General features: G+C 40.8%; 2 protein-coding genes across 6 annotated transcripts; both read left to right on the forward strand.

Moving 5' to 3' along the window:
* The first annotated feature begins 2 nt into the window (after positions 1 to 2).
* On the forward strand, positions 3 to 2,346 carry LOC143496587 (uncharacterized). The gene is made up of 2 exons (XM_076992798.1): positions 3 to 454; positions 744 to 2,346. The coding sequence occupies exons 1-2, from the start codon at positions 256 to 258 to the stop codon at positions 1,556 to 1,558; spliced, it is 1,014 nt and encodes a 337-aa protein (XP_076848913.1). The 5' UTR covers positions 3 to 255; the 3' UTR covers positions 1,559 to 2,346.
* Positions 2,347 to 2,971: 625 nt separating this feature from the next.
* Positions 2,972 to 22,768, forward strand: LOC143496047 (uncharacterized). 5 transcript variants are annotated; one of them, XR_013125601.1, is made up of 8 exons: positions 2,972 to 3,259; positions 3,600 to 3,931; positions 15,162 to 15,201; positions 16,810 to 16,914; positions 17,679 to 17,887; positions 19,374 to 19,455; positions 20,395 to 20,554; positions 22,611 to 22,768. XR_013125601.1 is itself a non-coding variant. In XM_076992575.1 (7 exons), the coding sequence occupies exons 1-7, from the start codon at positions 3,058 to 3,060 to the stop codon at positions 22,706 to 22,708; spliced, it is 1,146 nt and encodes a 381-aa protein (XP_076848690.1). In that variant the 5' UTR covers positions 2,972 to 3,057; the 3' UTR covers positions 22,709 to 22,768. The 5 variants fall into 5 exon arrangements, 4 of the variants coding, with proteins under 4 accessions (XP_076848690.1, XP_076848711.1, XP_076848721.1 ...); XM_076992575.1 differs by lacking the exon at positions 19,374 to 19,455; XM_076992596.1 differs by lacking the exons at positions 19,374 to 19,455; positions 20,395 to 20,554; positions 22,611 to 22,768 and adding an exon at positions 18,324 to 19,363.
* The last annotated feature ends 1,466 nt before the right edge of the window (positions 22,769 to 24,234 follow it).

The raw sequence follows: 24,234 nt of genomic DNA on the forward strand, positions 1-24,234 counted from the left end.
CTGTCCTTAGTTTTCTAAATGACACTAGAATGCTTTTAAATTACAACCAATGTACATTTTAAACAGGCATAGGTTATATCTGTTCTCACTATAGTTATTTGGAGCAAGCAACACTGGATAATTCTTTTCAGATAATGTTCGCTTTTTGTGGGGGTGTGTATTATATGATCTTCCATTAATGTCCAGTTGGTGGCGATAAGAAAAAAAATATTGTAGTTAAACCTGCCTTTTCATGGAAGAAGCGAGTGTTTTACCATGGCGTATATTGCCAAAATGTCTAACCTGGAGTCTTTTAATTCATTTTTGTGTGAACGATTGATGGTTGCTGCTGGAGAAATATTTCAAGCAGTTAAGGACACTTTCTCTGAATACCAAGAAGAAATAGATCGCTCCAAACAGGAAAATATTTATCTGAGGAAAATGCTAGCAGATGTTAGCATAAGCGGTGTCCCAGGTACATCCTTGTTAAATTCTTTTACTGTGTTCTGGTGGATAAGTCCAAAGCTGATGACAGTGTTTTACGCGCATGATGGTTATGTACACAATGTTATGGCATTCATAAACAATTATTTTAAGGGTAAGGCTGTCAGAAAATTTGCTTTAAAATCTTTACGTTCACATTTTTACATTTGTTCTAAATACATTTCTAGCTAATATTTCATTCTCTATCAGTATTCTTTTAAAATTATATCGATATACTACCTTAATGCATGAGGTTTTAATTAACACCCCGTTCTTCGCAGATTCACACCATTACTGTGCTGATGGAGATTATCCTCAGCACACACGGCAGGTCCCGCTCGACTCCGAGACCTCAGTTCTACAAGTGAAGCTGGAGCTTAGCACTGTGCAGCAGGAGACGAGGCCACAAGAGACCGTGAATAGTCTATCTGCAAGTCCCTCTCCCTATGCAGTGAGAGCTTGTAGTCAAGAGACTCGTCATTCTTTTCCTGCTCAAACTCTGGATGTTGATGAAAGCAATGTTGACTCAGCAGAAAGAGCAGAACTGTTTGACCCTCAGCTCACCTGTTCTGATAACTCCAACTCTGATGTGATACAGTCTGAAAGTGGGTGTGAGAATCAGTTGGTAGTAGTAAAAGATGAACCAGAACCCCAGTCCTCGTCCCAGTGTGAAGTACCCTGGAATGACTTGGCTCGGTTGGCATCTCACTTACACGGTACAGAAAGACAGTTTTATTGTCAAATCTGTGGCAAGGCTTTCAAAAGTGGTCGACTTTTGAAGACACACATGGTAGTGCACCAGAAAGAGAGGCCATATCGCTGCGAGTTGTGTGGAAAGTGCTACAGTTACCCTCATGTACTCAAAATCCATCTCAGAACTCATACAGGAGAGAGACCGTATCACTGCAAGTTTTGTGATAAGACATTCAACCAGAAGGGTCATGTAAAGGGTCATGAAAGAATTCACACCGGAGAAAAAATCTACAGCTGTTCAGCCTGCGGGAAACGTTTCACTTGGTTGAGTCAAGGAAAGGAGCACCTAAGGACACACCATGACCAAGTTGCTACTGTTATAAGAAAAATAAATAATTGTTAGTAATTGTGCATATATGACCTGCTGAAGCTGAATGAAATATTCTGGCCTTCCTACTTGTCTTCTTTTGGCCAACATTGTTTTATTGAAGACTTTTACCATAAACATGCTAATAAACATTTCATCAACCTTAAAGTTTTTGGTGCATATAAAGCTTTACTTCATGAGATAGCCAGACAAACATAAAATATACTGATCTGATGTTGGAGTTATTGCTGTACAAATTAAATTGGACTTTGAATGTTGTATTCTTTCCGTATTATTCTACATCGGCTGTACCTTCAATGATTTAACTATGATTTTAAAAATCCAAATTATGATCTAATTTGTGCAAATCGTATTAGTTTCTGGTGAATTCAGTGTAATGTGGATGTAAGTGATTGATTTTATATTTTTTAAAAATTATATAAAAAAAGTAAGGATGATACTGTTTCTAACATCTAACTAATGCTTCTGAGATGAGACTGCATGGTTCAGGTAAGCAGTTTAGACCAGAGCCGTCTTCTGTTCTCTTTAAAATCATTCTCCATGTGATCTCTTAAAATTGAAGCTTGACTGGGCATTAAATTAAAGTGGCAGTCAACGTCTGGCTGAACATGAATCAGGCCACAGCCTACATATGTTCTAACCGTTGACTCTTCTATTGTGATTTGTATTTTTTTTTCCAATCACATAAAGTAAAAAAACGCTCCAAATTCGACCGTAGGCCATGACAGCAATTACATTTTATTGTGGCATGAAAACAGTGCTGTTCTTTACTGAAATGCAATAAATAGATGCTTTGTTGTTCATTTTGCCATTTATTCTGCATGTTACTGTTGAATATGTGTGTTGCATTTCGCCTTTTCCACTGTTGTAACTAATTCAAATGGACAAATACCTCTGTGTGCAGGCTGTAGGAATGAGCTTTTCAGTACATCTGAATCAATTTTGTCAATTTTTAACAATGTATTTGTGATAAGAACACATTACTGGGTTCACAGTTGTTCTCCTTTTGCATTTATGATGTTTAATGTTTTGCCATTGGGTTGTAGCTAAATGCACTGAACAGGTAGCTTATCTATATAGCGGACAGTGTAGATTGATATTTCACAATGCAGCTGTTTAGCAAAAGATGAACACGGACTAACAGTATTCAAATGTTATAAGACTTTGATAGTTTTGCTGCAATTGAATTAAAAATGAATCATGAAAAAAGAAAAAAAATGCTGTCAAAAATGGAAATGAATGATTAAGGTTTGGCCACTTCTGTGTACCTAATTTAGACCATTACAACATTATTTGCTTTGCATTGTTACACTTATATTACTGACACTTGTAACTAATTATAGGCCTAATTGGTAGTACCTGACAGCCATAAATGAAAATTAAAGTAAATAGCCTTTAAGAATTAAACTAAAGCTGAAATGTCTGAGATTTTGGATCTCATCGCTGGGTGGCGGTACTTGTTGACTACGTTCTCCGTTACACAATGAAAAGAAGAAGAAACCTCTTATTTGCTAATGATGGAGTCCCACGCGAATATGGCAAAGCTTGAGTTTTTAAATTCGTTTTTCACTGAGCGGCTATTAGCGGTTGCTGGAGAAATCTTCCAAGTAGTTAAGGACACCATTATCGACTACCAGGAAGAAATCGATCGTGCAAAACAGGAAAATCATCATCTGAAGGAAATGCTTATGGAAAAATGCATCAACGATGGATCGGGTAATTCGTGCAAAACTTGTGTATTTGCCTCACTACAACCTACGATACATCCACTTCTTGAAATCGATTGAAGATGTTTATTGTTAACTCTTACGTTGAACAGAGCACGAATCACTTTCTGCAATTACAGACATTATGAATAATGTAACTACTTGAGAAATTTGTACATTTGCTGCTATTTATATTTTAATCACCTTTACCGGAAAATAGGCACTGTTAAACTCCAGCTGTCATTGATTGATGTAGATGTTTTGTTTGTTTTTACTAAAGGCAAATATGTGTCATTCATTGTGTTTGTTTGTAAATTCTAGTTTTCTATTGTCCATTCATTCTTTTACAGGTCATCACAGGAATATACAAGCAGTACACGAAGCAGCTGATTTTAGCCAGACTCCAGACTCTGAGTCCTCAATAATTAAAGTAAAGCTGGAACTTTGCACCGTGCAGCAGGATGCTGAGCCACGGGAATTCTTGTGCAACTCTCCCTCTCCGGTTTGTAATGGGGCACCGCAGCACTTTTCAGTAAAGACTATAAGTGATGAAAAAGAAGCTGATGTTCCTTCTAACAACTCGGGAGTCGCAGTCAAAGTGGAACCACCGGACTCGCGGGTCATATGTTCCGATAACTCGGGCTGTGATATGCAAGGCGAAGGCGTACCCGACAACCCTGCGGTAGGTTTCACGGATAGCCAAGGTCCCTCTGCTCGGTGTGGCGTGGAATCGGTTGATTTTTCTCAAGTCAACATTCACTTGCAAAGTCAAAACTCCGAAGGAGCATTTTGCTGCGAGTATTGCGGAAAGCATTTCAGAAATCGCGGGCAGCTGAAGCAGCACATGCCAGTCCATCAGAAAGAGAGGCCAAGACCGTACCGCTGCGACTTCTGTGGGAAGTGCTACAGTTACGCGCAAGTACTTGAAGTCCATCGCAGGACTCACACGGGGGAAAGACCATTTCATTGTAAATTTTGCGGGAGACGTTTTAATCAGAAAGGTCACTTAAAAGACCATGAGAGGATTCACACTGGTGAAAAACCTTTTAGCTGTTCAGTTTGTGGGAAACGTTTTATTCAGTCAAGCCAAGTCAGGAAACATATTCGTAACAATCATCAGGCTAAGTAACCACCGAAGAGTGATGTGTTAATGGATGAGGTTAAATATGTTGGTTCGTGTTCTTTTTGCACAAATACAATGAGTCTGTTGACTGCATTTTATGTGGGAGATTCCTGGAACGATTGTGGGGTTAAACGTTCATGGAGACAGGAATTATTTTCTGAGATTCAGTCATGTGGCAATTCAAGTGGTATGTGCACTTTAACACGTGCTGAGATACGTGATTGAACATTACAAGTGGTTTATCCATCTGCATTTGTGATCCCGTCATAAAAGGAGAGACGTGTACATCATATAGAGGTGGCTATAGTGAGAAAATAACACATACGCATTAAAATGCTTCCACTTGGCTATTTTGCCCAATGTAAACTTATATCAATACTTATCAGCAAATTAAAAAAAGTTAATGGTTGTGATGTTTCTAACTCACTTATTGAACCATTATTTGTAGGACACTAATGTTCCAGTAAAGGAAAAAAAATCATCAGTTGCAAAATTGATATTTTTAATGTGAAGTTATAAAAACAAGTTAAAAAGCAAAATTACATTTTACGGTAAGAATTTAAATGTTATAAATGAGTAATTAAACAAGGGAACTTTCCTATCGTTCGCCCTAGCGTTCGTTTTTTAGGAGTAGTTTTTTTAAATTCATAGCTAGAAACTTGTCAATTCATACTAGCAAATACAATTATATTATAATAACTTGCTGCCGTTTGCCGCTCTATCAGAAATGCAATTCACGAACTAGACAACGTTAGCGTCACTGTTGGCATAGTGCCTCAGGAATGGTTATCGCTGGCTAGCCTCATTTTAGCTTTGTCTAACGCTAGGAAACATGGAGACACTTGGCTTGTCTGGAATGAAATTCAGCAGTAAACCTGGCCTGTTGTGAATAGGTTTGGACAGCCCTGAATACAAATATGCAGGCTCTTTCAAATATGAAAAAAACTATATATTAAAAAGCATGATAAAGTTGGACGCTCAGTGGATAGGTAACATTATCTCATTAAGAGGTTTTTTTTTATTAAATAAACAAATCTCTAAAAACTATTGAAGAATGGGGACGTGACGTCAGCAGACACGAAAGACGCAATGCATTATAGGAGCTTAGGACACAGAAGCTACAGTAGCGACTGGTTAACCAAGAGGCTCAATTTTCTTTACTTTAATCCAGTACGAATTACGATGAAATGGTGAATGTTATCAAGTGCCACACACACGCATGCCATGCATGTACATTGTGAGCAGTCCACTTGGCCACTAGAACTGATGATCACTCATGGTTTGAGCGGAGGTTCCCTGAGGCGCTGAGAGTGCAAAACCTACAAAACAATTTGTCTAAACAATCAATACTACTACTACTAAAATAATTGTACACATTGTTATACTATATTATATACTATCAATACTACTATAATACTCAGTATATATAATGTATATACAGTATATAGAAATGTGTACAATCAATACTTCTACTACTATAATAATAATACATAATACATATTGTATATAGCCACTATCCTACAAGAATAATGGCTTAAAATCCCTCTGACCACTATGTATGTGTGTTTCACCTACCTTTGTGAGAATTACGGTTTTCTGGTCATTCACTCTGAAAATCTGAAGGTCCTGCCATTGATCTACTGGATTGGACGTCGCCTGTTGCCGCTATAGCTAGCGATGCGCCGCCCTCTGAGCCATTACTATGCATTGAGTCATGTCAGCAAAGCAGTGTAGTTCCTATGTGGGATGTGCATCCATCTGTCACAAAAATAGTCCTAGCGCCCTTATTTCTTATCCGATTTTTATAATATATAGCTTAAATTAAAGGTGAGAAAATTGCCGATGTTGTGATATGTAAAACTTTGTATTCTCCCAAGAGATGAATTTATAAGCAGTCTGGGAATTTTTCAATTTAGGTAAAAAAAATTTAAAAGCCCTGCATAAAGCCCCTTTCTTTCACCTGGCTAAAACTAAATAACACATGTATGTCATGTTTTTGATATTCAATCATAATTATGGTAAAAAGTTTTAAATAAATAACTTTGATAAGTTTTGATAATCACAATGATAATCACAATTGATGATAATCACAATTCTGATAATGAAAGTCAAATTTATGAGTTTATCTCTTTATTTGTCAACTCTCAAATCAAATCAAGGTTTATTTGTATAGCGCTTTTCACAACACATGTTGTCACAAAGCAGCTTTACAAGATTTACAAGGTTAACAATACTATGGGTCCAGAACCCTAATGAGCAAGCCAAAGGCGACAGTGGCGAGGAAAAACTCCCTATGACTCTCCCCGTTATAGCTGTAGTTTTCATAAATTCTTTAAGTGCAATACCTCTTATATATGTTCAAGTATAATATGAGATGGCATCAGTGTGGAGGAGCATCTTTGAGCACTACATGGCTAAATGTGGGTGAAATTAATTATGAAATTATGATAGAGAAAATAATGAGTTTGAATCTGAAATTTATGACAAAATTTGTCAATTTTTTTTACCTTCAAGTAGCAGAAAAGAGCTTACACAATTCAGTTTCCCACAAATACATAATTAGATAAATTGACATTTTCAAAATTTTCAAACTCATTTATTGCAGCCACTTCTCATTGGCTACAGAATTCCATCAACTTTAATAAAATATTTACTTTGCAGTTCAGATTTCCTGACAATAACAACACAACTTTGAAATCCAAATAAAAACAAAATCATTCTTCTCAGAACTTTACTGGCCTTTAAAAAGAACCAGTTTTGTGCACTTCTGATGCAGCTTCTGCTTCTGCAGCAAGGAAGAATGTATCCATAACTATCCATAATGTATCGAAGTATCCATAATTTATTAAATTAAACAATGTGTTTTTCTGTATAAAACATTACACCATATTTTGTGCTGTCCTTTAATGCTTACTGTGCAGTTTATGTACCTCTATATGACTGCAGCTGATGCTCCAGTTCAGAGTTTATCAGGTCTTTCTCTGAAAGCTGTTGCAGCAAAGTCTTGCAGAGAGACTTCACTCTTTTTTCTCTGTCTTTGGCATTTTTTGCCTTCTTCCTGAGCCTTTCCAAGTCTTCTCGTAGCTTGGATACCTGATTGCTGCAAACTGAATCTTGGTCATCATTTTGATAGGTATGTTCCTGCAAAAAATGACAGTATGATCAAGAATACTTGATCATTAGTTGTAAATGCCAAGCATAAAAGCAGCTCTCAGAAAGAGGTCTAATAAATGATAAAAATTGTTTGAAGTTCTAATTCTGGTGTCTGCCAATCTTTGATGCAGATCTGAGCACTGTCATGGATGGAGCAAATGTTAGTGATGGGCTAACCATTGCTCCATCTAGTTGCTGACAATAAAACACAACCCTTACCACACATATGTATGAAGTACCTGGCTCACTGCATTGAAGGGGTATCAGGGCACATGCACTGTTATGGCTCCTTCTCCTAGCTGGTAGCTTTTGCTGACAGAAATATGAAATAACATCCTTAAGTTGTATGATAACATGGATGACACCAGCAAAAATATTAATAGTTAAAAACACGGTAAAAATGTTAGGAATACTACCTGCAAATGGTGTGGAAGGTTGAAAATCTGCGGCACTGCTCCTTCTCTAACATGTGCCCTCTTCAGTGTACGGTTGATATCAGTGGGCAAGAAGTGAGCACGGCATATCCTTTCTGTAGATGACGGTCCTCTCAGATGTCGACACTTTTTGACCCACAAATTGTACAGCTGATATTTTCTTTGTTTGTTGGGAAATCTGTGTAGAAAAATGGCATTTATTTTTAAAAAACCTGTATTAACCTGAGGTGAGTTTCCCGAAATGTTCTTAGCGCTAAGTACTTCTTAACCTCATACGTTTCATACGAGGTTACGAAGTACTTAGCGCTACGAACGTTTCGGGAAACCCACCCCTGTTCATTTAAAAAATAATTATGACAAATTTAATTGACTTAAATTTTCATTTGGTTTCATTATTTATTCAGTTTGTGTGAGAGAGTATCTATGGGACATAATGCCAACTGGACTGAACATCGGTCCCAGTAATACAGATTTAGAGATAATTTTAATGAACATCGTATTTACAACATTATCCTAACATGATAACAATATTAATAACAACACATAATAATTTGTTGGAACAGAAAACTTGTTTTAAGAGGGTTTACTTGACATAGCTTTATCAAAATCAAGCTAGCATGGACAGTCAACATCCCTCATCTCCGCTATTATTTTTTTAAAATAAAAATTGTTTTACTGACCTGTGAAATGCGATACCCTTTGATCTTGTGATCTTGTTGTAGTTTTGACAATTTATGGCAAAACATTGAGTCCCTCGTTGGTTTTTCTTACGTGACTGCTAAATCTCATTTTTATGTCCATCCATGGATGCTCCTCAATGCACGACTCAATGCATAGCAATGGCACCTGTGCGGCGCATGCTAAGTCACGTGATGTCCAATCCAGTAATATAGATCAATGGGTCCTGCACCCATCTGTGAACTGTAGATGAGCTTCCAGAGATTTATCATTTTTGAACTGCTCAAACGTGTAGGCGCTCACGCCACTAACGAGGTAGCTAAACACGTCCGGAAATGTTCATTGCGGTAGCTCATTATAATCATTTGTTCATTGTGTTCATATGGATCAAGCCCATTAATGCCCTTTATTTTCTCAATATGTTTTTTTTTTGCTTCTGTATTTAGCTTGTCACGGTAAGCGATATCAACGACAGTCCATTCATTCTTAGACGCGAGTCCCAAGAAATGGCAGTCACTACCCAGCATGCAACGCGTCGTGACGTAGATTCCCAGACTCAAACCTACACTTTTCTCACATCTGAGATAACGAATAAACTAAGTGAAAACTATATTTACCTTTACTGAATGTAAACAGTGTGCTTCATAGACAAAGTCAGGAAATTTGTAAATTGACATTTCAACACGCAGGATACAGATTATGTAAAAGTGTTCTCTGAGTGATGCAGCAGAAGAACCACTTTTGGTTTATGTTGACAACAAAATATTCACTTACACTGCAACAAATTTACATTTATAAATGCATTAATTCTGCACAGGTTTTGAATAACTAGTGGGGGTTTAATGAACTATTATATATTTAATCTTTACACAACTTTCTGTGTTGTTTTAGGTAATCTGCATTGCAGCTCATGTATCCACAATAATGAGCAGCAATGCAGATGACCTAAAACAATCCAGCAAGTATAAAGATTAAATATATAATAGTTAATTAACTAGAATGGCATATATTAAATCTTGAGGCAGACAAACTGATATGACAGAAGTATATGATCAAACTGTTTATATCTCTCCCATATTCTGGATCCCTCTCAAAATACAGCTATAAACAAAATTATCACAACTAGCATATGACAAGTGACTCCAAACATTTCATGGTATAGTGATTAACAATGTTCAGGATGAAGATCAATTTGCATAAAACTTATTATTTCTTTTGTCAAAGTTAAAGTAATCACAGAGTCTAACATGGTAAGATTATTAACTACAAGTCCCAAAGTACTTTTGTCACGACCTCCGACCCAGCGGACTCCAATTCCCAGCATGCTCAACCACGACGGCGGAGATCCGCCTCCCCGGAGTATTAGCCAGCTGTAGCCTATTACGCTTGTTTTATATAAGACCAGTCATGAGTGTGCTACGTTGCGAAGTATTGCCGACATTCCATTGGAAGCGTACCAAGCCTTATTCGTGTATGATACCCTGGTTTGACCTGTATTGTGTGTTCCGTGTTCCCCTCTCTTGGATTAGCCCTCTGGTACCTCTGCTCGTTTGTATTGCTGTAGTGTATGAACCTGGACTGCCCCCGACCTCTCTTTGGATCTCCCTGTTATCATTAAATCTTACTTTATTGAACGTCTGCAAGCGTCTGTGTAGCGTCATGTTTCCAGCATCACAGAATACTTCGCCACCTCAACAGACGGCAGACTCCGACGGTGTGGCACGGGCTGTCGTTGCTCAAGGACAGCTCCTGGGACAGCATCAACAGCACTTCGGTGAGATCAGTACGTCCTTGGATAACATCTCAAGACAACAGGACGACTACCAACAGCAGTTGGCCAGTATGGCACAAAACATGCAGGAGATCACCTCACAGCTACAGAGGATGGCTGTTGCTGCACCTGATGCCCCAGCAGAGGTACCCACCGAGAATCCGGCCCCCGCCCTGTACTACACCGTTAGCAAACCCGACAAATACGACGGAAAACCGGAAGCCTGCCGTGGATTCTTGCTTCAATGTGAGATCTACTATAACAACAACCCCCCTAGCTCTGATCACAGAAAGATCGCCTTCTTTATCTCACGTCTCACCGGAGAGGCTTTGGAGTGGGCCACAGCCACTTGGGAGAATACGAGGGGGCTGACGTATGACCAGTTCATTACACAGTTCAAGGCGGTATTCGATCACCCTCATGGAGGAAGATCCTGCGGGGAACTGCTTCCCAAACTGAGACAGGGCAGGCGCTCAGTAGCGGTTTATGCGAGGGAATTCCGCACCATAGCAGCTGGTAGCGGATGGAACGAGGCGGCTCTCATGGTTACTTACCGTAACGGATTGAGAACGGAGGTCCTCCAGGAAGTGGCCTGTCGGGACGAAGGGCTCAACTTGGACCAGCTCATCACACTCACGATCCGAATCGATCATCTGCTAAACGAGCGTAGGAGCACCCAGTCCAGGCAGGTCGTCCCTTCCTCACCTGCTGTCACTCGGGAGACTGAGCACCACAGGGCGGACGAGCCTATGCAGTGCGACTCCTCTCGTCTCACTCCGGAGGAACGAAGAAGACGCTTTGAGGGCAACCTATGTTTGTATTGTGGGGAACCCGGGCATGTGGTGAGGAACTGTACCCAGACCACCAGAAACAAACCCGGCAGCCAACTCCGGTCCACCAGGGTGAGTGTTGACCAACCAGAGCTGTGCAAATCTCTCACACTACCAGTCGTCATACATTCGCCTGCTACTGCGTATGCTTCCACAGCGTTAATCGATTCAGGAGCCGAGGGAAACTTCATACGCGAGGCTCTCGCAGTGGATTTGGGGTTCACGCTTGAACCCCTCGTCCGAAAAATCTCTTTGTCCGCTCTGGATGGGGCGCCTGTAGGAGGGGGTTTTGTGTATAAGCAAACAGTACCCATTAAAGTTCAAGTTGGTGCATTTCACACGGAAGATATGTCGTTCTTTGTGGTTAGTTCATCTGTATTCCCCATTGTGTTAGGCCTGCCTTGGCTTCGCAAACATAACCCACAGGTTTCCTGGAAGACCCGAGAGCTAATCAAATGGTCCTCCTACTGCTTGGAGAATTGCATACACACCGCTTGTCTACGGCTCCTGTCCACTAGTATTGAAAGTCCCGAGACGGCGGAATCCAAGGCTTGTTCACTCCCACCAGAGTATCATGATCTGAAAGCAGTGTTCAGTAAGGAGAACGCTACTCACCTCCCCCCTCATCGACCTTACGACTGTGCCATCGACCTCTTGGAGGGAGTCTCCTTTCCTAAAGCGAGGATTTATCCCCTGTCCAGGGAGGAGGAGAGAACTATGGAGGAGTACGTTACTGAAGCCTTACAGCAGGGTTTTATTCGCCCTTCCACCTCGCCTATTGCATCAGGTTTCTTCTTTGTGCGAAAGAAAGACGGAGGACTCCGGCCTTGTATCGACTACCGAGGCGTCAATCTGATATCCAAGAGGTATCCGTATCCTCTACCACTCATTCCCGCAGCACTAGAACAACTCCGTGAGGCCAAGCTGTTTACAAAATTGGATCTCAGAAGCGCCTACAACCTTGTGCGAATAAAAAAGGGAGACGAGTGGAAGACCGCTTTTCACACCACCAGAGGGCACTACGAGTACACGGTGATGCCTTACGGCTTAAGTGTAGCCCCTTCGGTCTTTCAAGCTTTTATCAACGATGTGTTGCGAGCGTTCTTAGGGAAATGCGTTATCGCTTACATTGATGACATCTTAATATACTCCCCAGACATGAAGACACACATTGAACACGTGCGCCAGGTGCTACGTACCCTACTACAGAATCAACTATATGTCAAACTAGAAAAGTGTTTGTTTCACCAGTCATCAGTGTCGTTCCTAGGCTACGAAATCAGCTCAGGGGGCGTGACCATGGACGACAACAAGATCCAGGCTGTCCTTCAATGGCCCATACCACGTACGGTACGTCAATTACAAAGTTTTCTAGGGTTCGCAAATTTCTACCGACGTTTCATCCGCAGCTACAGCTCCGTGGCGGCGCCCCTCACTGCTCTGTTGAAAGGAAAACCCAAGCAGCTCCAGTGGACCGCGGAGGCAGAACAAGCCTATAGGAACCTCAAGCGTGCTTTCACTAGCTCACCTGTGCTGAAGCATCCTGACCCATCGGCTCCGTTCATAGTGGAAGTTGACGCCTCCAACGTGGGTGTGGGTGCAGTCCTGTCGCAACGGGTTGGTGAGTCTCGAATGCATCCAGTGGCATATTACTCTCACAAGTTGTCTGCGGCGGAGAGAAACTACGGCATCGGGGAACGTGAACTCCTGGCGATAAAGTTGGCGTTGGGGGAATGGCGTCACTGGTTGGAGGGAGCTGATCACCCATTTCGTGTCATTACTGACCACAAGAATCTGGAATACATACGCAACGTGCAGAAGCTGTCTCCACGTCAGGCGCGGTGGGCGCACTTTTTCGAGAGGTTTAACTTCACTATTACCTACCGTCCTGGGCAGAGGAATACAAAGGCAGACGCTCTGTCGCGTATGTACCAAGAGGAGGGGGAGGCTAGCGACGGTAAACCGGGAACCGTTATCCCGTCCGAGCTCATAGTCTCTTCTATACGTTGGGATATTGACGAGGAAATTACAGCACTACTGAAGGACACGGAAATACCTGCAGAATGTCCGCCAGAAAAAACCTATGTCCCCCCGGCATGTCGTGACCGGCTTTTGGCATGGGCCCACACATCTCCCACTACAGGTCACCCAGGGGAGACACGCACACATCAGCTCCTCACCCGGAGATATTGGTGGGAGAGCATGACCGCGGACGTGCACAGGTATGTCGCCTCATGTTCAACGTGTTCACAGTGCAAAACCCCGAAGTCTCTTCCAGCAGGCAAACTCCACCCCCTGCCCGTGCCGGTGAGACCCTGGACCCACTTGGGATTGGACTTCGTGACTGACCTGCCGGATTCGGAAGGCTACACCACCGTACTTACGGTGGTAGATAGATTCTCACGGGGAGTACGCTTCGTTCCCTTTCCCGGTATCCCAAGCGCTTTTCAAACCGCTGAGGCAGTATTCCAACACGTCTTTCGCAATTATGGAATCCCAGAGGACATAGTAACAGACCGGGGACCGCAATTCACCTCTCGAGTATGGTCGGCATTCCTAGAACGACTCGGAATCGCGGTGAGTCTCACTTCCGGATACCACCCTCAGTCTAACGGTCAGTGTGAGCGAATCAACCAGGAACTCGGGAAGTTCTTAAGGATGTTCTGTCTAAATAACCCTACTGATTGGTCTAGGTTTCTCCCGTGGGCAGAGATGGCCCAGAATTCGCTAACCAGCTCCGCTACAGGTCTTACGCCGTTCGAATGTTGTCTAGGTTACCAGCCGAACATGGCACCATGGACAGCGACACAATCCGACGTCCCCGCTGTTGACGACTGGATCACGCGTAGCGAGAAAGTCTGGGAGGAGACGCATCGACGCATCAACACGGTATTACAGCGCAACAAGGCGAAGGCTGATCGTCGGCGTGGTCCCAACCCGGACTATGAGGTGGGGGATCGGGTATGGTTATCCACGAGAGACATACGTCTGAGAGGTTACTGTCACAAGCTCAAACCCAGGTTCATAGGACCGTTCCGGATCACCAAGCGTGTCAACGAGGTGACATACAGAATCGAGCTTCCACCACACTACCGAATAAACAACTCCTTTCACGTGTCCCTGCTGAAACCTGCTACTACGGGTCCCCTGGACGAGGCTGCTATAGAGGACGTTCAGCCTATAACCATTGATTACGACGGTACTCCCGTCTACACCATACGTGCAATTCTAGACTCCAAACGTCGTGGTAATGTTCTGCATTATTTGATAGATTGGGAGGGATTCGGCTCGGAGGAACAGCGATGGGTGCCGGCTAAGGACGTCTGGGACAAAGGAATGGTGGCGGATTTCCACCGCCGGTATCCTGGGCGACCGGCGCCTCGCCCCCGGGGCCGCCCCAGGGGTACAGCGATCCTTCCCCCTCCTGCGGCTGGTGGGCGTCGCGGACGTCCTCGGCGCTCGGCCGTTCCGGCCGCCTCGGGGGAGGGTACTGTCACGACCTCCGACCCAGCGGACTCCAATTCCCAGCATGCTCAACCACGACGGCGGAGATCCGCCTCCCCGGAGTATTAGCCAGCTGTAGCCTATTACGCTTGTTTTATATAAGACCAGTCATGAGTGTGCTACGTTGCGAAGTATTGCCGACATTCCATTGGAAGCGTACCAAGCCTTATTCGTGTATGATACCCTGGTTTGACCTGTATTGTGTGTTCCGTGTTCCCCTCTCTTGGATTAGCCCTCTGGTACCTCTGCTCGTTTGTATTGCTGTAGTGTATGAACCTGGACTGCCCCCGACCTCTCTTTGGATCTCCCTGTTATCATTAAATCTTACTTTATTGAACGTCTGCAAGCGTCTGTGTAGCGTCATGTTTCCAGCATCACAACTTTTTTCTAACACTCAATAATTGTCTCTTTTTGTGCAGGTTGACTTGCAAGACAGGTGCCGCCTTCATCCAAAAAAAGGTATGAATTGAAAATACAAACGTTCCTTTAAATGGCTATGACAAAACAGACTGAATATGACAATGTTTTGTATGTTGTTTTATTGTGTACAATACATTATTTAATTTTTGGACAATTAAACAAAGAGCGAAAGAATGGGATGATAGAGACATACAGTCGATTCAGGCAACAGGGCGGGGGCAGAGCCCAAATTTAGAAAAAGAAAACAATACAACAGGTCTAGATGGCGATGATGACAACATAGAATTCATGGACTGTCAAAGTACTGTGTGTGACAGTGACTTTGGTTCCTGTAATAATGATTTACCTGAATTTAATTCTGGATCTGACTCTGAAACGGAGTGTGACTCTTTACAGGATGAACTTGCGAAATGGGCCCCACATTATGCACAATGCCGTAAATGCCCTGCTAGATGTCCTTGGCAAGCATCACCCAACTTTACCTAGATATGCTAGGACACTATTAGGTACAAGTGAATTTGCAATTCAGGAGAAAGCCAGTGGTCAGTACTGCTACTTTGGTGTGCTTCACTCAATAATGCACATTCTACAAAAAAACAAGTATTTATTGATCAGTGACAAACATTTGAAACTTCTAATCAACATTGATGGGCTGCCACTTTTCAAAAGTTCACCAACACAACTATGGCCTATTCCTGTAACTGTTGTAAACTTACCACACCATGAGCCTGTCACAATTGGACTGTTCTGTGGTGCAAGAAAGCCTGATTCAGCAAGTGAGTTTCTTGATGACCTCGTATCAGAGATAGTTTAACTGGAAGATGGGTTTGACTTTGAGGGAATCAGGCTACTCTTAAAGGTCTCCTCTGTGGTTTGTGATGCACCGGCACGTGGTTTTGTTAAGTGTGTAAAAGGTCACACGGTACCATGGGTGTGAGAAATGCACACAGGACGGAGTTTACATGGACAACAGAATGACATATCCAAGAACGGACATGCCACTCAGAACCGATGGAAGTTTAAAAAATAAGACAGATTCAGATCACCACCTTGGTATTTCACTTTTAGAAAGAACATCTTCAGGAATGGTCTCTGGGTTCCCTCTTGATTATATGCACCTTGTGTGCCTAGGTGTCATGCGGCGACTTCTTCACCTGTGGCTGAAGTTAGGTCCTCTCACTTGCAGGCTGTCTGGGTTTCAGCAAAACCTATTAACAGAACAACTGCTGGGTGCTCAGAGCTGCATGCCTCTAGATATGTGAAATCAAGTTTGTTTCTGCATTTGATTCTGATAATGGCAATATAACTAGACACATTGTATTGTATTGTAGTTTTCGCCCTTAGAAAATTCGACGTTTCCTATAACGATTTTCCAATAGTTTTTTCAAAGACATTTCTTTAGATTTATTTGTTAGTTATATGATCTCCATCTCAATATTGTTACAATGAAGATCAAATGTCCACATGTCAAATTATATTAACAAGACAATGGTTTTCATGTGTCCTAATTTTTCACAAAAAAGTACATTATCCAAAACATAATCAGATGTTATCCATAGTCAGATCGTTTTATACAAGCTAAGAATACACAGAGCAAAGTCCTGTTTTCTAGGCAGTGACTTTTTCCTTAAATTTCCATGTTAACAGCACCTACACCACAACAAGGGCAAACAAGGTGGAACATGCCCAATACGTACACATGGCCATCTCAGGACACAAGACAAGGCCAGGATGTTCTTCATCATACAAATGGTGAGTTTACCTTGAACTTTACAAGCCATATACACCCATGCATCTCCTTGTATCTATGCTTACTGTCTATAAACATATTTACAATCACTTCTTAGATTACTCAAATTCACATGTTTATTTAAACCTTGTACTGTAAACAGCACCCACTGCACAACAGGGACCCTCAAGGCGGTTCATCAATAACACAGGTCAACAGCATTTTTGGGGCCAAAGATATTTCAACGAATTTAGGGTAACTTTTGGGTGCTGATTCTGAATATGTCATCAGTTTTGCCAGATTGGCTCAAGTTTTTGAGATTTTTCGTGAAATGTGTAAAAAAAAACACACTATTTGTGGTGCCCAAGACTTGTCTTGGTCCCCAAGCATAACCCCAAAATAGGCCAAATACACTTTTTTATGAAGTCTGTTATGTTTCTTCTATGTTTTTGCAGTGTATATTCACCACAAATGTAACAGAATGTGTCTGGATCGTTATTACAACTTCTTCTTGGGCTATAAATGCTATATGCTAATGCTATATAAGTGCTATAAATATGATACCAAAAATCTCAAAAACTTGAGCCAATCTGGCAAAACTGATAGCATATTCAGAATCAGCACCCCAAAAATACCCCAAATTCATTAAAATATTTTGGGCATCAGTAAATATATTTTTTTTGTTGACCTGTGTAATCAGTGCACACGTAAGTTTGGTCTTTAAGACAAAGTAGTTTATAAATTGCTTACAATGAGTAAAAGGATAACTTCTATCTTATTTTTGCAGCTGTAGACAGAACAGAGGCACTGAGAGAGATGGACCTGAAGATTACTTACCTTACATCACTTGTTGAGTCTCTTGTCGGTGGCAGGCGAATTTTGTCCCCACAACAGGTCCAGGATGAGGAGGAAATGAATGTTTTCCCACTAAATTCAATGGAGGCCCTAGAAGATTTAGAGAAAAGACTGTTAGACAATGGGCTGAAGCAAAGGATGGTAAGTTAATTTATAGATGATTTCTCATTACAGTATTTCTCAGTCGATTTGGTTCATTTCTCAGATCAGAACTGAAATTTTCAAATCTGTTCATTCAGTCTCCACATCTCCTTGTCACTTGTGCACATCATAATTGCATTTCTCATTGTGTTTCACATTTTGCAAATGCTTTTGTACATTTTGCAAATGGACATGGAAAATTGTCTTTTGTTTTTTACATTATCAATTGCTTATGTTATGTTTATCAAAATGTGTTGTACGGATTGTCTGTTGAATTGTCTTACTCCCCAAAACATTTAGTCTTTAGGTCATCGCCTAGGTCATTACTTGCAAAAGTGCTGAACATGTTGTCATAATCTCTAAGACAAAATTGTACTTTTTTTTGTTGTCGTTACATTTTGGTAATTTTATCCTAACTTGATTAAATTATTTGCAGGTGAGCATTCAGTTACAGTAAGTAAGGGAATTTTCTGAAGGTTTAGATCAACCAATGGTCTCAACCACAGGTCAGAGGTGCGTCTCATGAACCTTTACTGTAATTGACAAACATTTATAGACGCTAAACACTACAGTAGCCTACCCCTCGCTGCAGAAGCAAAAGTCCAGGGGGTGGAGCTGGATCTAGATCCAACTCCTCCTCTTTTGGTCATTTAAATTCATCACATTTCAATTGGTCATTAAGCTAACATGTGTCGCTTACGTTTTCCGACCAGGAAATATAAATCCAATAAATTCACCCTTAAGACTTTTACCGTTTAAAGATCAAAATGTTCTTTAAATGTTTTATAAATTACACAATACACATTTTTTTAAGTTTACAAGGAATTGTAAAAGTGGACAGGAATAATGATCTATGCAGAATGGACAGTGGTATTTACTGCAACATGTAGTGCACTGCACAACTGAAAGCGTCTGCTTTTTTCAAAACCGTGATATGCATCTATAGTTGGATGGAAAAATATAAATAGCATTATATTAGTTGTTGTGAAGTTTTTCGGTGAACTGGTTAATGAGGATCATGGCCGTTACATGCATGCACTACTGAATAACAATCCCCCTTGAAGTGTCCATGCGGTACTGAACAGCACAACCATTATAAATTATAAGTAACTACAGCAAACACTAATTAATTTAACAGTTTATGTCCAATATGAAGAACACAACATACATAAGTATTTAATACATCTGTATTCTGTTTAGCTAACCCCTCATCTTCTAACATCAGTTTTTACCGTCACTTACTTAGGCACCTTGATTAGATAAACTTAACAGCGGTTGTTCGTGCAAACAGAAACAGTCAGATTTAGTATAATCACCAAAGGAAACTAGTTACTAGCATTAGCAAGATGAAAATTGGTTTATTATGAACTTACTTTCACATTCGTGATTGTTCACATATGAACGGCAAGTGAGTAAATAAGAATAGCAATTTAGGATGGCAACAGTGATTTGGAATGGCTAATCTGATACAACTCCTCCTGCGTAGTGCACGACGGTGGGAGGAGTTTTGCTTCTGCAGCGAGGGGTATCTCCAAATAAGGGCAACAATTGTGGACCATATTGTACATGTAAGTCATGGTTTTATAATGGCTGAATCTGGTCACTGGGTGCAGCTGAATATTGGAAGGACAAACAATATTGCTGTACAAAATTGATTCCAGGCCAATTTCTTTCTGTCAGTCTCCCACATACAGTCATGTGTAAATTTGTGTTCTGTGTAACTGTGTTTTGTGTGTAACATGTATTGTTTCATTTGATATACCACAGAATGTGCAGCATTCTTGAAATCAAAAGCTTAGTTTCCATCAGAATATATTTACAGTCTGCACTGACTGTGACTTATTGTTACACTGACAACATGGCTAAGTATTTTGACTGCCTTGTTCATAGGCGTTGGCAAACAGACTAGATATTCTGATGGCACTGACAAATTGACTGACCTAAATATTTGCTTTTGAGGCAAAAACAAAGAATTTTGAGTGAATTATGTGTTTTTGCCGGTATTTCATTGAGTTTTGCTGTTTTGAGAAATGCACTTGTTGTGATGCCAGTGTAAATCATGATGTGAGAAATGTACCAAATCGACTGAGAAAAACTGTGAATCAAATTTAGCTACCACCAACTCCCTATCTCCACAAATATGGACTTGTGCTAACGAGCCGCCCAATGGAGGATGGGTTCCCTTTTGAGTCTTGGTCCTCCCAAGATTTCTTCCTAATCCCCACCATCATAGGGAGTTTTTCTTTGCCACTATCACCTTTAGCTTGCTCATTAGGGAACTGGACCCATACGATTGTAAAGCTGCTTTGTGACAACATGTTTTGTAAAAAGCGCTATATATAGATATATATATTATATATATATTATATTACATTACACACACACACACACACACATATATATATATATATATATATATATATATATATATATATATATATATATATGCAGTTGGTGCAGTGAGATTGCTGTTTATCCATTTCTATTCTTATTGTGCATTATTTCAGACCAACACGCTGTCACTAAGTGGAGGCCACACAATAAAGAAAACGATATGGCGTATAGCCAGCAAGGTCTTCACCCAAAACCTGGCAAAAAGCCTTAACTGGTGTGGCAGGGGACACAAGCGAGGATTAAAACAGACAGCCTGTGGACAGCTTATTATTGGTGAGTATATTGGAAAGACTTACATGTTACATTATTAGCTTTAACATGAAGCGCATAGCATTTAAGGATGCTTATAGGTCATGTGGTTTTCATGCGTTTGACAGCGAAATGACCGGTAAATAACAACATCTTTGTATATTTTGGAAAATACTAGTCCCCCTACAATTAATTACTATGCTTGTAACCTAATACATTAAGCCTAGCCTAATACCAGATACAATAGATGATTTATTACATGCATGTGATGATGTAGACCTACACATCACCAATAGACATAATATATAGTACGTAGGGTTGCAACGGTATGAGATTTTCACGGTATGATAACCGTCTCAGAAAATACCGCGGTATCACGGTTATCACGGTATCACAGTTAGTTTGTATATTATTAAAAGATACACTGACCCTTAAAGTAATTACAACAAGTTTTTTTTTGTTCAATTAACTATTTATTGTAGAAACCTGGAACAATTGTATACAAAATGTCTCCTTAAAAAAAAAAAGTTGTACACATGTTTATATAAGTACTGCAAAATTTGAGAAACCTAAATCATGGATTTCAGTAAAATTATTTAAGTTTAAATAATTTAATATCTGATAAACTGAGCCTGGGTCAGTGTCTGATCAACAACTGTTGTAAACGTCCGTTTTACTGCCAAGTTGGAATATAACCAGATACTGCAGAAAGAGAGGATTTATTTCTGACATCATCACAATAGAGATTTCTATTTTAAGGCTTTCACACCGAGTCTGGTTTTAACATATGAAAAACAGGCACGTTAGTTTGAAAATGAACGCACGTAAATTAATGGCGTCTTTCACATCCAGTGAAAGCAAGGACCATAAAAAGCTAGGTTTATACTTTCACTAGTGACCGTAGCGCGCGACTCCGCACAGTTCTTTTGTATTACGTTAACAAATACGAGCCTCTTGTAATTCCAGGACGAAACATGAGAGAACGTGAAGACGTTAAGATTGGGCGTAAACAACCATTAAATAATGTGATGAAAAAGCGAATTATTTCGAGTATATGTATAAATATTTAACTTAATTAAGTTTAAGGTGCTGGGAAAGTGACGTACAAGTGCTTTAATTCCACCTTATAAAGATGTATGAACCCTGCAAACATGACTTTGTTCATTGCGCTGAGGCGCGGCGCGCGCAAAGTTACAAAATTGGAGAGGTGCACGACCTCGCGAATCGACAGCGCGCGAGACCCTCGCGCACGGGCGGAGCCACCGCGATTACATAATTTTCGCTGATTTTAGTTTAACTTTTTTTTGTTAAAAAATTTAAGTCTGATGCACTTTCTGCCATTCTCACCGCTATGTGCTGAGTAGCTGAACCGGAGCGGAGTTGCGCATGCGCGGGTCAGTTTCTCCGCTGGCTTGCTTTTTACCGGTAATAAGCAAACACACACGGTATGGTAACCGTGCATTTTAATACCCTGGTATACCGTGAAACCGGTTACCGCTGCAACCCTAATAGTACGATTATGCTTACCTATGTCCAGTCTGCACCCATTGGAATTGAGTTCAAAACTCAGGCTTTTACTTACCTGGGCAGGTGTAACCTCTACAGAAGAGGAGGGATGAACATAAACTGTGCAACACTGATTATATATGTATGTGCACATGTGAAATGGAAATCCTGTAAAAAAAAGAGTAATGTCATAACATGAGAAGATGTGACCAAAGATGTTTATTTAATTATGTATTAATAGCAATTAGAATGTCTTATATTCTTTGTCCCTATGTTACCCATAACATAAATGGAATATTCTGTTTTATCTGTTGTCATGAACTCGCGTTGTAAATATGTATATAGCTGTGGGTGTCTCTTGTATGGACTTATTCCAGGCCACAAGGCCCCTCGCCCGTCCCTACCCATAGAGTGTGACTCCCTACATCTGTACACTTAAGGAGTTTCGGGTCGCGCTTTATCACAATGCAGTTTAATTAATGTATTCAGGGTAATACAGCTGATAAATGTGTAGCCCTTATGCCTCTTTAACAACAATAGTAATAGGCCTAATATTCTACATTTTGACACACAGCTGCCGCAGTGAAGAACCCAGCACTACCAGCTCCAACGGAAGCAGAGGCCGAAAAATGCCTAAAGGACTACCTCCGCCTGGCACCAGCAAGACGCTAATCTTTAATTTGTTAATTACACATTTGTTGCATGTTGTTGATTTTTCTGTTAAATAAACATGTTAAAGGAAAATCCCTTTCACTTAATTTTGTTTTGGGGTAATATTTATTAATTACATAAAATAATATAGCATAATTTTTCCAGTCTAGATTTCTATTTGAGTCTTTGGGCTTCTTAATGGCTCATACGATCTCACTGCTTGTGTATTTCATAGCTTTAACTTAGGGAGGAAGAAAAATATAAAATCTAGCTTTAAATGTAATTCAATCTAAGAAGGTTTGATTTTAAATGGCACATTCAGGTATGTTCAGATGCTGCATTTTAGCTATAGGCTACTGTACATATAAGTCTCTGGAATGCAGCGTATGAACGTCATTTTGGCATCCAAGCCTGACGTTTAAAAGATGTACTGCAGATCATTAAACGCAGTATTAAATAGTCTATGAGTCGCAGGCGCGATGATGACGCAGCCAGGTAGGTCTGGAACACAGCTGCTGAAGGTCTTTCACAATCCACCAGAGACGTATCAGAGACGTATTGCCAATGAGCACAGGCTCTATTAAATACGTACTCCAGATGAACCGTGTTAAATCCAACAGACGTCTCTGAGATGTATGTGCTATCAGGGTCCCTGGCAATAAAAGCTGTATCCAGCTTCACTAACACTGTTAATGTAAATTTATTCTTGCCAGTTCCATGTGGATTCTATCCTCTATGCCACCTAACTCTCCCTAACATAGCAGCTCCATACTGACCTGCGACTAAGGCCACCCCCAGAAGGATGTGGCAGAACCTATAAACCCCTAGTACCTATCTCATAAAATCAGTAATTTTTCACCTGTCACCCATGCTGTCTGAGTTACTTACTTTCGTAAGCTTCAGCAACTACACCCTCAGATCGATTTACTTTGTGTGCAACATATCCAGGCCTCAGTACCACATAACACTACTACTACTTTTCATCTTACATTATTACTATTTTTAATACGGATTTATAATATTGCAATAATGATAATCTCTTGTGTCCACAGTTAATAAATAAAACCAGTTCTCCTGCACAGACTATATCCAATGGCAGTCCAGCATTCAGCCTTGACTCAACTGTGAATTATCAGGCTCACAAAGCCTCTCAACATATGCATTATGTATTCAGAACTGTGACTTTCAGTCAGTAATTGATGGCTTTATGCATCTTTAAAGCACCTATATACCTCTGCAGAATAGATAGTCTGGGTAGTTGTAACGTGGCTCGCGCCACGGAGCGAGGAGACGGACACAAATGCTGAGATGAGCGAGATTTAATGAAGGGAATACCAAAATCAGGGTCAAACAGGAATGCACTGGTCAAAGCCGAAAGGGAGTCCGAACACGAAACACTGAGCGACATGACTAGAGACTTAGAAAAACAAAACACGGGTAAAACGTAGAGTAACTGAAACAAACAGACAACAGGGCAGCAAACGGGGAGTACTCACGAGACAGGATAACGGGCAGGACACAGAGACAAAGCGCATAGCACAAGGCAT

The sequence above is a fragment of the Brachyhypopomus gauderio genome, chromosome 1, assembly GCF_052324685.1.
Source record: "Brachyhypopomus gauderio isolate BG-103 chromosome 1, BGAUD_0.2, whole genome shotgun sequence".
Taxonomy (NCBI): domain Eukaryota; kingdom Metazoa; phylum Chordata; class Actinopteri; order Gymnotiformes; family Hypopomidae; genus Brachyhypopomus; species Brachyhypopomus gauderio.

Bases quoted from the DNA above. Each gene is read 5' to 3' on its own strand.
- LOC143496587 (XM_076992798.1), top strand. From the start codon at position 256: ATGGCGTATATTGCCAAAATGTCTAACCTGGAGTCTTTTAATTCATTT. The intron at 455-743 runs GTACATCCTTGT...CGTTCTTCGCAG, and splicing joins TAGCATAAGCGGTGTCCCAG to ATTCACACCATTACTGTGCT.
- LOC143496047 (XM_076992575.1), top strand. From the start codon at position 3,058: ATGATGGAGTCCCACGCGAATATGGCAAAGCTTGAGTTTTTAAATTCG. The intron at 3,260-3,599 runs GTAATTCGTGCA...ATTCTTTTACAG, and splicing joins ATGCATCAACGATGGATCGG to GTCATCACAGGAATATACAA. The intron at 3,932-15,161 runs GTAGGTTTCACG...CTTTTTGTGCAG, and splicing joins GCGTACCCGACAACCCTGCG to GTTGACTTGCAAGACAGGTG.